Genomic DNA, 14,738 nt, shown 5'->3' with positions numbered 1-14,738 from the left:
GCTCTTTGAGAAATTCAGTACGGAAAAGGGAATTGGGACGTAACAAACCCTATCCATTTAAAAGCCAAAGAGGAGAAACACCCCTGAGCTGTCAGGCGCGGCGCGTCTCGGTCCCGAAACGCCGAGTGACGCCTCCCAAACTGTGTTTGTCCCAGATGGACCCGTCGTCGCCGCCGTTCCTGCTGGCCAAGCTGACCCCCCTGCACTCGGAGCAGCTCCTGCAGGGCCTCAACCTGCTGCGGCAGCAGCGCGAGCTGTGCGACGTCGTGCTGCGCGTGGGCGAGGCCAAGATCCACGCTCACAAGGTGGTGCTGGCCAGCATCAGCCCCTACTTCAAGGCCATGTTCACCGGGAACCTGTCGGAGAAGGAGAACGCCGAGGTGGAGTTCCAGTGCGTGGACGAGGCGGCGCTGCGGGCCATCGTGGAGTACGCCTACACCGGCAGCGTCTTCATCTCGCAGGACACCGTGGAGTCGCTGCTGCCCGCCGCCAATCTGCTGCAGGTCAAGCTGGTGCTCAAGGAGTGCTGCGCCTTCCTGGAGAGCCAGCTGGAGCCCGGCAACTGCATCGGCATCTCGCGCTTCGCCGAGACCTACGGCTGCCGCGAGCTCTACCTGGCCGCCGGCAAGTTCATCTGCCGCAACTTCGAGGACGTGTGCCGCACCGAGGAGTTCCTGGAGCTGACGCACTCGGAGCTGGACGAGATCGTGTCCAACGACTGCCTGAATGTGGTGTCGGAGGAGACGGTGTTCCACGCCCTGGAGTCCTGGATCAAGTACGACGTGCGGGAGCGCCAGAAGTACCTGGCGCAGCTGCTGCACTGCGTGCGCCTGCCCCTGCTCAGCGTCAAGTTCCTCACGCGGCTCTACGAGGCCAACCACCTGATCAGGGACGACCACACCTGCAAGCACCTGCTCAACGAGGCCCTCAAGTACCACTTCATGCCCGAGCACAGACTGTCGCACCAGAGCGTGCTGCTGACGCGGCCCCGCTGCGCGCCCAAGGTGCTCTGCGCCGTGGGGGGCAAGGCCGGGCTCTTCGCCTGCCTGGAGAGGTGAGGAACAGCCCTGGGGCGCTGCTGGCACCCCTGGGCAGGGGCGCTGGGAGCTGGGATCCTGCCTGGCACCGTGGGCAGGGGCACTGGGAGCTGGGATCCTGGCACCCCTGGGCACGGGCACTGGGAGCTGGGATCCTGGCACCCCTGGGCACGGGCACTGGGAGCTGGGATCCTGGCACCCCTGGGCAGGGGCGCTGGGAGCTGGGATCCTGCCTGGCACCGTGGGCAGGGGCACTGGGAGCTGGAATCCTGCCTGGCACCCCGGGCAGGGGCACTGGGAGCTGGGATCCTGCCTGGCACCCTGGGCAGGGGCACTGGGAGCTGGGATCCTGCCTGGCACCCTGGGCAGGGGCACTGGGAGCTGGGATCCTGCCTGGCACCCCTGGGCACGGGCACTGGGAGCTGGAATCCTGCCTGGCACCCCGGGCAGGGGCACTGGGAGCTGGAATCCTGCCTGGCACCCCGGGCAGGGGCACTGGGAGCTGGAATCCTGCCTGGCACCCCGGGCAGGGGCACTGGGAGCTGGGATCCTGCCTGGCACCCCTGGGCACGGGCACTGGGAGCTGGAATCCTGCCTGGCACCCCGGGCAGGGACACTGGGAGCTGGAATCCTGCCTGGCACCCCGGGCAGGGGCACTGGGAGCTGGAATCCTGCCTGGCACCCCGGGCAGGGGCACTGGGAGCTGGGATCCTGCCTGCAACCCTGGGCAGGGACACTGGGAGCTGGAATCCTGCCTGGCATCCTGGGCAGGGACACTGGGAGCTGGGATCCTGGCACCCCTGGGCAGGGACACATGGAGCTGGGATCCTGGTACCCCTGGGCAGGGACACTGGGAGCTGGAATCCTGCCTGGCACCCCTGGGCAGGGGCACTGGGAGCTGGGATCCTGCCTGCAACCCTGGGCAGGGACACTGGGAGCTGGAATCCTGCCTGGCATCCTGGGCCGGGACACTGGGAGCTGGGATCCTGCCTGGCACCCCTGGGCAGGGACACTGGCACTGGGAGCTGGGATCCCCCCAGTCTCTGAGGTTAGACCATCCCAGCAGAGTTTGCAGGTTGTTGTTGTTGTTCTTTTCCTCCATAAAAACTCTTCAGCAGGTTTTTTTTTTTTTAAATGCTTTTTTATTTAATGAGTAATTTGCAGTGTTAGGGGGTCTTGTTTGTGAAATCATTTTCATCCTGTTGATGGAGTTAATAACGTGGTTAATGAGGTTTGTACAGTTCTTGGTTTTCCTTCCAGTTATTTCCATTTTAGTTAATTCTCCCCCTGGTTTGTTATAATTTCAAACAAATCATAAAAATTAACTTGCTATCTGACAAATGGGCTTCCTGATAATTCAAAAATCCTCGGCATTAGGGTAGCCTTAATCAGAGCAGAGTGAAGGAGAGTAAAGGAGGCTCAGAGGGGCTTTTCCCTCCAACTCCCTGACAGGAGGGGACAGCCGGGGGGTCGGGCTGTGCCCCCAGGGAACAGGGACAGGAGCAGAGGGAACGGCCTCAGGCTGGGCCAGGGGAGGCTCAGGGTGGACAGCAGCAGGAATTTCCCCATGGAAAGGGAGCTCAGAGCTTGGAAGTGGCCAGGGAGGTTTGGAGTGCCCATCCCTGGAGGTGTCCCAGGAATTCCTGGAGGTGGCACTCAGAGCTGGGGACAGGGGGGGCATCAGGCACAGCTGGGACTGGATCTTGGAGGCTTTTCCAGCCTCAGTGATCCTGGGATTTGCTGGAGGAGCTCTGCATCGTGGTGTGGTGGTGGCTGCAGTCCCAGCTGCCTGCAGGTGCCCGTGTCTGCGCTGGCAGAACTGGGCAGTGCCCCTCTGCACAAGGAACCTCCCCAGATCCCGGGAGCCTCCCTGAGGCTCATCCTGGCAGCAGGAGGAGCCAAGGAGAGACAAAAACAACTTCACGCCCCGAGCTGGTGTGGCTGGGTTTGCTCAGAGCACGGGATTAACATTCCCAGAGCTGGTGGTTAAATTTTGTGTGGGCTGTTCATATACAAATATACATTTATACAAATATACATTTATACGTGCACAGAAGGAGCCTTGATGCCCCGTGTGCCCTCAGCAGCCCCGGCAGCGCTCCCTGTGCCCAGGCAGACAGCCTGGACCGGTCCCACAGCTGCCTTCTGGAGGATATTCTGGGATGTCCCTTTCTGTGACAGTCCTGTGCTTGCAGCGAGAAGCGCATTTGAAAACCTGGGGAGAGCTGTGGGTTCTTTTCTTTGCGTGTTCAGAGGCGTCAAAGCCATTCAAAGTTCATTCTCCCAAGGATGGCCGCTGATCTTAAACCAGACGTCGGGGCTGGGAATTGTTGGGTTTATAGACTTAAAAAAATAATGTTTGAGTGAATAAAGTCATCCTCTGACATTCCTCAGCTCTGCTTCTTTCCCACCTTCTTCAATTATTATAAAAATGTAGCCTACCAATATAATTTGGATTATTTTCCATTTTTTTGGTGCTTCATAAAACCAAAATTACTCCAGGATATATTTAATCCCTATTCTCTGGTGTTTCAGCAGCTCCTGTTTCTGGGCTCTTAGTGCCCGTCAGCTCCCCGGGGGCCTCGTGCTTCTGTGTGGTTTTTGAACAGATCGTGTTTCCTCTGTACTAGAGAGCCTCTTAATTATTTAGGTCATTTATTAATTAAACTATTCAGGTAGATCAGCTAGACTTTACATGGGGCGAGCTAGACCCACCGTGAGCTCATGACCACTATGATTAAAAGAAAGTGGGAATTTCAGATTTGAATTTCAGATTAAAATTTCAGATTTAACTTCAAGGTTTAAGGTTTAACTTTAAGGTTTAAATTTCAGATTTAAATTTCAGATTTAAGATCTAATTTTAAGGTTTAAGGTTTACCTTTCAGGTTTACCTTTCAGATTTAACTTCCAGATTTACTTTTAAGATTTACTTTTAAGATTTAAATTTCAGATTTACCTTTCAGATTTAACTTTCACATTTAAATTTCAGATTTAAATTTCAGATTTAAGATCTAGTTTTAAGGTTTAACTTTAAGGTTTAACTTTCGGATTTAGCTTTCACATTTAACTTTCACATTTAAATTTCAGATGTGCTTTTAAGATTTAAATTTCAGATTTACCTTTCAGATTTAACTTTCACATTTAAATTTCAGACGTGCTTTTAAGATTTAAATTTTCACATTTGGCATGCTGGTTAAAAGAAACAAGCTGTTTTAAGGACGTGTTTTCCCGGTTAGTTTGTGCTACGCTGATATTTCTGTTTAAATTGCAGACACATCACATATACCTATTTACAAACTGCAGCTCCCGAATGTGTATTTGTAATTCCAGATGTGCTCTCCCCTCTATAATTTGCTCTTCTCTCTCTCTCTCTCTCGGTTTTTAGTTCTGAGATTCAGGTGGTTTTAGAGTCTTTTTGCCTTCTGCAGAGCTCTGAGCCAAATACAAGAAAGAGACGGAGTCTTCAGGTTCTGATTTTTCAAGGTTGCGCGCTTTGTTTATTGTTTCTTATCTTACAATTTTCTCAGTGCCCAACAAAGGTCTGTGCAGCTGCTCGGGCATCTGGTGACTCCTCGACTCCTCCTGAACTGGGCTGTCACTATCTTTTATACTAATGTTACATGTTCTTTATTTATCGTTATTTGCCAATACCTATCACTTACACTAAACAGGTCATCCCTACTTTGACCCAATCTCTTTAAACTCCTTCGTGCCACCGTCACTGCAGAAAATGGAGTGAGGGAAGGAGAGAGAAGAAGCAGGAGACAGCGCCCCAAATTCTCCATCTTGCCCCCATTCACTTCCATACTAAAAACCCAAACCTACTGTTTTCTCACCCTGTGATCTACTAAACTCCAATCTTTCACACTCCTGTGGCCTGCAATCCCTCCCGCAGTGCAGGAAGCCTTTCCCATGGGATCAAAGCCAATGTCCCTCTGGGCTCTGGGCCGGGGTCCCAGACCCCCCTGCCCAGGTCCCTGACCCTCCAGGGCAGCCAAAGGAATGCCCTGGGCTCCAACATCTCTCCTCTGCGGTTCGTTATTTCCTTTCCCCCTCCCTTTGCCTCGGGTCCCGGTGGCCGTTCCCGTTTTTTCTCACTGGCCCCCTCCTCTCCCCCCGGCAGCATGGAGATGTATTTCCCCCAGAACGACTCGTGGATCGGGCTGGCCCCTCTGAGCATCCCCCGCTACGAGTTCGGCATCTGCGTGCTGGAGCAGAAGATCTACGTGCTGGGGGGCATCGCCACGCACGTGTGCCAGGGCATCAGCTACAGGAAGCACGAGAGCTCCGTGGAGTGCTGGGACCCCGACACCAACACCTGGAGCTCCCTGGAGAGGATGTTCGAGAGCCGCAGCACGCTGGGCACGGCCGTGCTGGCCGGGGAGCTCTACGCCCTGGGCGGCTACGACGGCCAGTCCTACCTGAGGAGCGTGGAGAAGTACATCCCCAAGGTCAAGGAGTGGCAGCTGGTGGCCCCCATGAGCAGGACGCGGAGCTGCTTCGCCGCCGCCGTGCTGGACGGGATGATCTACGCCATCGGGGGCTACGGGCCCGCCCACATGAACAGGTGCGTGCTGGGGTCACCCTCCAGAGCCCCTGGGCGCCACCAAAACCCCCTGGGCACCACCAAAACCCTCTGGGAACCACCAAAGCCTCCTGGGCAGGATATTTGATCCTTGTCCTGCCCACGTGAACAGGTACATGCTGGGGTCACCCTCCAAAACCCTCTGGGCACCACCAAAACCCCCTGGGCACCAGCAAAACCCCCATGGCAGGATATTTAATCCTTGTCCTGCCCACATGAACAGGTACATGCTGGGGTCACCCTCCAAAACTCCTGGGCAGTATATTTAATCCTTCCTCTGCCCACATGAACAGGTACGTGCTGGGGTCACCCTCCAAAACTCCTGGGCACCTCCAAAGTCCTCTGGGCACCACCAAAACCCCCTGGGCGGGATATTTAATCCTTGTCCTGCTCACATGAACAGGTGTGTGCTGGGGTCACCCTCCAAAGCCCCCTGGGCACCACCAAAACCCCCTGGGCACCACCAAAGCCCCCTGGGCAGGCTTTTTAATCCTTGTTCTGCCCACATGAACAGGTGCGTGCTGGGGTCGCCCTCCAAAACTCCTGGGCACCACCAAAACCCCCTGGGCACCACCAAAACCCTCTGGGAACCACCCAAACCCTCTGGGAACCACCAAAGCCTCTTGGGCAGGATATTTAATCCTTGTCCTGCCCACGTGAACAGGTACATGCTGGGGTCACCCTCCAAAACCCCCTGGGCACCACCAAACCCCCTGGGCAGGATATTTAATCCTTATCCTGCCCACGTGAACAAGTGCATGCTGGGGTCACCCTCCAAAACCTCCTGGGCACCACCAAAACCCTCTGGGCACCACCAAAACCCCCTGGGCAGGCTCATTAATCCTTGTCCTGCCCACATGAACAGGTGCATGCTGAGGTGACCCACCTGGGCACCACCAAAACCCCCTGGGCAGCCAATTAAATCATCTCCAATAATTAATCCATGCCTGTTCTGTCTCATCAGTCCCGTCATTCAAACGGGAAATCTCTGGTTTTGTTTCACTTTGTGTGTTTCCCTTCATTTGGACTAGTTTTTTTTTTTAGATCACCTAAAAGGTGATTTCACCAAAAAGGTAAAAGCAGAGATGTGCCTGCATGTTACCGAGCCTTGTAGCTCAAGCCTGCAAAATCTGAGTGTGGGTGGTGAGTTTTACCAGGAAAGGCCTGGTTTGAGGTGAACAGGAGTTTTCCCATGCTCAGTCCACACAGGATAAATACGTGACTCTGCTGGGACCTTGAATCAGTGTTACTGTGTCCTGGTTTGGGAAAATTTGGGAGAAAACCCCTGTATAGGATCCCTCTAAGGAAGCAAACCCAAGTGGCCCCTCCCTCCAACCGGTCCGGTAAAAAAAAAAAACCCTTTGGAGAAAAGTGGAAAAAACTATTTTACTAAACAAATGAAGTGCATGCAAGTATAAAGAATGAATAATATGAAACAATAAAACCTCTCATTCTGGAGTGAGATGGCAAATTGAGAAAGTCCTTGCCGTGGTGTAGCTCATCTCTCTCTCAGTCTCTCCTCAGTCCCAGTCCCTCCGGCGCTGCTGGAAAATGCCGAGGTCCAGGCCCCGGTGGGCCGCAGGTGCAGCCCCCAGTGCTCCCCTGGGTTTTCAGTCCAGAGCAGGTTTAAACAGTTCCAAGAAAAAGGAAAAAAACCAGTCCAGGGAACTTCTCTGCCCTAGCTGGCTGAAACTAACTAAAAGCAAAAAGATCTCTGTCCTGCAGTCTCTCCAAGCCTCCGCCGAACACCCCGTCCGGAGGAGAATGTGGAGGAGTCAGGCAGTTTTCTCAAAACAAACTCCGCGCTTCTCCTTGCTCTTAGAACCAGTCTGAAAGGCACAGGACTCAATATACAGCACAGACAGAACAGACGATTGGGGATACAAGCATCATAAAGTTACCCTAGGACATACTGCTAGTAACAGAATGGGGATTGCTGCTCTGACTGCAGGGATGTCCAGGGACTTGCAGTTGTCCAAAGGAATCATTTTCTATAGTTAAAATGGGAACGAGTCAGCTGAATGTCCCTGCAGGAAGCGAAATAACAAACTACAAGAGCTGAATGAGGAGTGAAACCCCTGCTCCTGAGGAGGGGACACAGTGGCTGTTCAGCAGGGTGGCACTGCAGCGATGAACTGCATCGACTCCTTGTGCTCGAGGCTGAGTCAGGGGAGGTTTAGGTGGGATACCAGGAAAAGGTTCTCCTTTTAGGTTCTCCTCTTAGGAAAAGGTTCTTCTTTCTATTAGGAAAAGGATCCTTGGACTCCTCGATCCTTCCAGCTCAGGGTGCTCTGGTTTCTGTGAATAATCCTGGTTTTATTCCTGACTGGAGGGGTGAGCACTACGCCAGGCTCTCCCAAGCTCCAGCGTTAACTCAAGCTCTCACTGGGTAATGAAGCCCCTTTTCCAAACTCTGTGCTGCTGCAGGTCTCCTCTTCCCCTGTTTCCTGCCCCTCTGCGCTCCCGCAGCTGCACTGGGGCAGGATCGGCTCTGAGCCGTGAGTGTGTGGATGAGTGAGCGTCTCTGCAGCGATCAGAAATATTAATTACCAGGAGAATTCATTGCCCTTTGGTCCTGAAGCCTCTCCTGCCCTCAGAGTTTCAATCAGCAGCCTCTTTGCTGCTTTTTCTGAGGAACACAAATGCACTCTCCACGCGCTTTTTCTCTCTGAATCTTATCCTCAGGGCAGATTTGGATTTGCTGTGCGCCCAAAGAAGCGCACTTCAGCTCTGCGTTGTGTTCAGCTTCCCACAGAGTTTTTATTTTCACATTAAATTAATTTAATAGACTGATCTATTATTTTAATAGTTTATTATTCATATGATATACATTTTAAATCCTTGTTTTAAGAAACCTGAAAGAGCTTCTGGCTCTGAGGAACCTCTTGGTTTCAGGGTGTGACCTGAAGGTGCAGGACAGTGGGACAGGCTTGGGAGAGGCTGAATGCATTGCTGTGTCAGGGGGAAATGCCACAGAACCATTTGGGATGGAAAAGTCTTTGGAGATCACCGAGTCCAACCCTTGAGTGAATATATTATAAAAATAGGTCAAAACTGATTTTTGGCCACGCTGTTGGGCTGCTTTGGTCATGGAAGTGCCCTGGGGTGAGATGGGTGCTTCCCAGGTGATGACACAGTTTCTGGGTGCTGCTGCTGGGTCGTACCAAGCAGCTGCGCCACGGAATTTTCCACCAGCCCCAGCCCTTCCCTCTGTATCCCATTATTGCTGTGTGGTGATTCTGGCAGAGCCAGCTGGCACTCCAGGGGTGAATCCCCATCCCTGAGATCCTGGGCAGGGCCAGCTGTGCCTGTGACATTCCAGGGGGAATCCCCATCCCTGAGATCCTGGGCAGGGCCAGCTGTGCCTGTGACATTCCAGGGGTGAATCCCCATCCCTGAGATCCTGGGCAGGGCCAGCTGTGCCTGTGACATTCCAGGGGTGAATCCCCATCCCTGAGATCCTGGGCAGGGCCAGCTGTGCCTGTGACATTCCAGAGGTGAATCCCCATCCCTGAGATCCTGGGCAGGGCCAGCTGTCCCTGTGACACTCCAGAGGTGAATCCCCATTCCCCAGGTTCATGGCTGTGCCTGTGACATTCCAGAGGTGAATCCCCATTCCCCAGGTTCATGGCTGTCCCTGTGACACTCCAGAGGTGAATCCCATTCCCCAGGTTTATGGCTGTCCCTGTGACACTCCAGAGGTGAATCCCCATTCCCCATTCCCCAAGTTTATGGCTGTCCCTGTGACACTCCAGAGGTGAATCCCCATTCCCCAGGTTCATGGCTGTCCCTGTGACATTCCAGAGGTGAATCCCGTTCCCCATTCCCCATGTTCATGGCTGTGCCTGTGACACTCCAGGGGTGAATCCCCATTCCCCATGTTCATGGCTGTGCCTGTGACACTCCAGGGGTGAATCCCCATTCCCCAGGTTTATGGCTGTGCCTGTGACACTCCAGAGGTGAATCCCCATTCCCCAGGTTTATGGCTGTGCCTGTGACACTCCAGGGGTGAATCCCCATTCCCCAGGTTTATGGCTGTCCCTGTGACGTTCTAGGGGTGAATCCCACTCCCCAGATCCCGGGTTCATGGCTGTCCCTGTGACATTCCAGAGGTGAATCCCCATTCCCCAGGTTCATGGCTGTCCCTGTGACACTCCAGAGGTGAATCCCACTCCCCAGATCCCGGGTTCATGGCTGTCCCTGTGACATTCCAGAGGTGAATCCCATTCCCCATTCCCCAGGTTTATGGCTGTCCCTGTGACACTCCAGGGGTGAATCCCACTCCCCAGATCCCGGGCTCACGGCTCTGTTTTCTTTGCAGCATGGAGCGCTACGATCCGAGCAAGAACTCGTGGGAGACCGTGGCCTCCATGGCTGACAAACGGATAAACTTTGGGGTGGGGGTCATGCTGGGCTTCATCTTCGTGGTGGGGGGGCACAATGGGGTGTCCCACCTGTCCAGCATCGAGAGGTACGACCCCCACCAGAACCAGTGGACGGTGTGCCGGCCCATGAAGGAGCCCCGGACAGGTGGGACATGGCAGAAAGGAGCCTCGGAGCTGGTAGAACCTGCAGGGACAGTGGCAGGAGGAGTGGCAGGTCACTTCAGCAGCTCTGTGAAAGGACCTTGGTTTCTCCAAGTTCAGTTTATTAATGCTGGGCTGTAACAAGAGTTATAGGAAGTAGTAGTTGTACTCTAGCTGCTGTTTTTTCAGTGATTTCAGCACTTCTGTGCTCGCTGTTCTGTTGGATTTTGTTGGGTGTGCAGACTCGGGGGTGCAGGGTTGGGGTGCAGCTCCCATCTCTGTTCCTGCCACAGGGACAGCACTTAGGGAAGGGCTGGAGCTGGGCCAGGGAAGCTCAGGATGGAGATCAGGGAAAGGTTCTTCCCCCAGAGGTGGGATAAGCACTGGAACAGCTCCCCAGGGAATGGGCACGGCCCCGAGGCTGCCAGAGCTCCAGGAGCGTTTGGACAGCGCTCCAGGGATGCCCAGGGTGGGATTGTTGGGTCTGGGCAGGGACAGGAGCTGGGCTGGATGATCCCTGTGGGTCCTTCCAGCTCAGGATATTCCCTTATTCTCCCCCAGTTTCCCTGACAGGGGCCACTGGGACAGAGGGAGGTTTTATCATAGGAAAGGCACAAAAGGGGTGTCAGACCTGAACAGAGAGGGCTCCTCATTTACACCCCCTTTCTTTGGGCACTGGGGACACTGGGGTCAGGCTGTGGGTGGCAGGGGGTGACAGCAGCAGGGAACACGGGCAGGGTTTGATGTCGAGCAGGGTTTGATGTCCGTGCTTTCTTTGGACACTGGGTCAGGGTGTGGGTGGCAGGGGTGACAGCAGCAGGGAACACGAGCAGGGTTTGATGTCGAGCAGGGTTTGATGTCGGTGCTTTCCTCCGCAGGCGTGGGGGCGGCGGTGATCGACGACCACCTGTACGTGGTGGGAGGGCACTCGGGCTCGTCCTACCTGAACACGGTGCAGAGGTACGAGCCCATCTCGGACTCGTGGCTGGACTCTCGGCGGGGATGATGTACTGCCGCTGCAACTTCGGCCTCACGGCGCTCTGAGCTCGGCCAGCGGGCGCTGCGGCTCAGCTCTGCTGGCTGGGCTCTGCTGGGCTGGGCTCTGCTGGGCTGGGCTCTGCTGGGCTCAGCTCGGCATGACTCGACTTGGCTCAGCTCAGCTCGGCTTGGTTGGGCTCAGTTTGGCTCAATTTGGATCGGCTCTGGTGGGCTGGGCTCGGCTGGGCTCAGCTTGGTTGGGCTCAGTTTGGCTCGATTGGGCTCGGCTCGGCTGGGCTCGGCTTGGTTGGGCTCAGTTTGGCTCAGTTGGGCTTGGCTCGGCTGGGCTCTCCTCGGTTGGGCTCGGTTTGGCTCAGCTCGGCTCGGTTGGGCTCAGCTCGGCTGGGCTCAGTTTGGCTCAGCTCGGCTCAGTTGGGCTCAGCTCGGCTGGGCTCGGTTTGGCTCAGCTCTGCTCGGTTGGGCTCAGCTTGGCTGGGCTCGGTTGGGCTCAGCTCGGCTCAGTTGGGCTCAGCTCGGCTCGGTTGGGCTCAGCTCGGCTGGGCTCGGTTTGGCTCAGCTCGGCTGGGCTCGGTTTGGCTCAGCTCGGCTCAGTTGGGCTCAGCTCGGCTGGGCTCGGTTTGGCTCAGCTCGGCTCAGTTGGGCTCAGCTTGGCTGGGCCCGCCAAGGCTCGGCTCGGTTGGGCTCGGCTCGGCTCGGCAGGGCTCTGCTCGGCTCGGCTCAGCCAGGCCTGGCTCAGCACGCCCCACTGGTGGCAGGGGTTTAAGACAGAGCCGGGATCGAACACGGCTGAGGTCTGTCCGTCGGAGCCGTGCGGAGTTTCGCCTCTGGCTGCTCCGGACCCGGAGCTCCCTGCGCCGGGCTGAGCGCAGCGCCGCCGGCCCCGGCTGCGTCCGCACGCACGCGGGGAGAGCGCCGGTGCTGCACCGGGGGTTTTTTAATGACCAAGGGCTGCCTTGTTTCTGTATCTCAAGGTTTGTACATAATAAATGCCATAGGATGTTGCCTGTACTCTCCTTTGTCACCTGCTTCCTGCTAGGAGGGCTGGGATGATCCTTGGAGGCGTTTGCAAAGCCGTCGCCTCCTCGGGACGTTTTTTTTTTTGGATCCGACTGTCTTGGTTTGAAAAGACAGGTGTCTGCTAAGGAGAGGCAGGCCTCTCTCTAGGAAATGAGGAATTCAAATCCTTCCCTCCGTGTTATTATAATTTGGAAGATTAGAAAAAACTTTTCAGTGAGAGCTATGGGGAAAAAGGAATTACAGTCCTTTACTAGTAAATATAACAGGACAGACAAAAAAACAACAGCAATTATAACAATAGTAGAACAGAACCAAGAACCCCGAGGGCAAACGGTGGAGGCTCCGGCGCTGATGGCTGGAAGCCGGGCGCGGTGGACTGTCCTCCGCAGGCAGGGGGTGTCCTCGGCAGGCAGAGGTGGCAGTGCTGGAGAAGCCGCAGCGGCGGGACCCGGGCTCACCCAAAATCCAGCAGGACAGCGAAGAAACTCCGAATTCCTGGGCGCTCTAACAGATGGTAGAATTCCCAGGACCAGACTCCTCCGTTAACCGTGGACTCCAGCAGCCAGCAGTCGCCCGATCCGTGCTCCCCGGAAGACAGAGAGCCGTGAGCCCACCACCCTCAGCTCTCAGGGAGCTTTCTCCCTCCCTCAAACTAAGTGATCAGCTTCCTTTGTCCAGGTTAAGCGCTGTCTAACTATCAGTATTTAGTCTCCTAGCAACTTATGTGGGGGGGAAAAATTCTACAGGAAACCTAACCCTCAACACCGACGAAGAGAATTTGCGTTTTTAACTTTTCCCTCCTGTTTCCTGCGAGCGCTAGATGAAGGGACTTAATCCTGCTGCGTGCTTTCAGCTGGGACGCGAGCAGAAATCACGGCAGCACCATTCCCGACGTGCCGTCCAATAAAACCTCCGTCCCAGCCCATCCTCCTCCCTCGTGTCCGTGTGCCCCCTTCTTTTCTCCCAAGGATTGCACGATCGCTTCCTCTGGGCGTTCCCATCTCACGGTGGTGCTAAAGGCAGGGGTTCCCCCGAGGCTGTTCCTGCTTTCGGTGCATAAAGCGCGTTCGGATTGTTCCGCTGGTTTGGTTCCTTCTTCGCTCCGTGCCCCCTCTGCAATGAGCTCCCTGGTGGGGTTTTTCGGGTGTTTGTTCTTCCCGTGCTCACAAACCCCAGCTCGGGTCCTTGGGGCCGTTCCGCCTTTGGCACCGGCGCGGGGAGCGCAGCCAGGGCTCATCACAAATGCGAGGGGCAGGTGCTGGGCTTAATCAGACAGCCCTGAAAACGGAGGGGGAAAGTGATTCCGTGGTTAGAGCCGTCACTTAAAACGGAATTTAACTAATTTAGCACATTTTGGGTTGTCTTCTGATCTCAATTACCTTGAATTTCCCTGGTGTCTGCCCACTGCCAGGCCTGCTACTAAGGATTTTTTTTTTTTTTTTTTTTTTGCCTCCAGAGTTTCCTTTCCCTTTGTTTTAACATGTTTGGTGGTGGTTTTCCAAGCCCACACGGTGTTATTTAGAAAGGTGCAATAATATTTGAAATAGTTGCTTCAAAAGCCATTTCTTTATGACTTTGCTGAATGGGGAGGGTTGAGTGCTCTGGATTTATTTCCCCTGAATTCCTGCGGAGCTGGCTGCAGCCAGGGCTGCTCCAGTTCCTCCGTTCCCCTCACTGGGATTTCACCGGTCCAGGAGGGTGTTGTCACCATAAAACACCGTTCAGATACCCCAGGTGATTGCACAGACCATAAAATCCTGCAGCTCTCCTTCAGATTTGGTGGAACTTTAAATGTAAATAAGAGAAACTCTGCTAAAAATGCTGGAATTGTTAATTTGACCCAGAGGGATTCATCCCAGTGACAGCAATAAATCCTGATTTAATTATTCCAGGGCATCTCTTGGCAGGACAGGAGGAGCTCCACGGCTGGATTTACATGTTTGTGTGTGGGGAGGAGAAGGAATCATGGAATCCCAGGGTGGTTTGGGTTGGAAGGGACCTCAAATCCCACCCAGTGCCACCTTTGCCATGGCAGGGACACCTCCCCCTGTCCCAGGCTGCTCCAGCCCCGTCCAAACTGGCCTTGGACATTCCTAGGGATGGATCACCACAAAAAAATCCATAAACAACAAAAAAAAATCATTTAAAAAACCCCATAAATCAGAACAACAACAAAAAATCCATATCACGGTGATTATTTATATCAACATCTTCCATTCATGGAAGTCAAAGCACTGAAAACTGCAAAATGTTTTATTCCCTTTCCCCAGGCAGTGGGGATGACAACCCCAGGGTGGTTTGGGGTGAAAGGGGCTCGAAAGCCCTTTCCATGGGGAATTCTTCCCCTGGTGTGAGGCCAGAGGAGGTGAGTGATGTCCCAGATGGACCCTGTGCTGTGGATGTGACATTTCCTCACCGGAGAGAGCAACAGAAATGAATTTATTTTGTGACCACGCAGCTCAGAATTCCTGCCTTTTAAAAGATAATGATCGACGCTTGCCAGTGTCTCCTCCTCGGAATGCTTTCCCTGCAGAAACTGTTGGAATTTTTCTCCATGTTACAAATATTGTTTCT

The 14,738-nt window shown here is 54.5% G+C and overlaps 1 protein-coding gene across 1 annotated transcript; it reads left to right on the top strand.

Annotated features, from left to right (window-relative positions):
- Positions 1–150: 150 nt before the first annotated feature.
- On the top strand, positions 151–12,136 carry KLHL28 (kelch like family member 28). The gene is given in 5 exon segments (XM_040091475.2): positions 151–1,054; positions 5,161–5,604; positions 9,944–10,152; positions 11,027–11,139; positions 11,142–12,136. Coding segments are annotated over 5 exon segments (1,716 nt in total). The 5' UTR covers positions 151–155; the 3' UTR covers positions 11,193–12,136.
- Positions 12,137–14,738: the final 2,602 nt, after the last annotated feature.

This window comes from Hirundo rustica (genome assembly GCF_015227805.2).
Source record: "Hirundo rustica isolate bHirRus1 chromosome 6 unlocalized genomic scaffold, bHirRus1.pri.v3 SUPER_6_unloc_BUSCO_122064at7742, whole genome shotgun sequence".
NCBI lineage: Eukaryota > Metazoa > Chordata > Aves > Passeriformes > Hirundinidae > Hirundo > Hirundo rustica.
The sequence above is the reverse complement of the archived record's forward strand: the minus strand, read 5'-3'. Positions and strand labels throughout refer to the sequence as shown.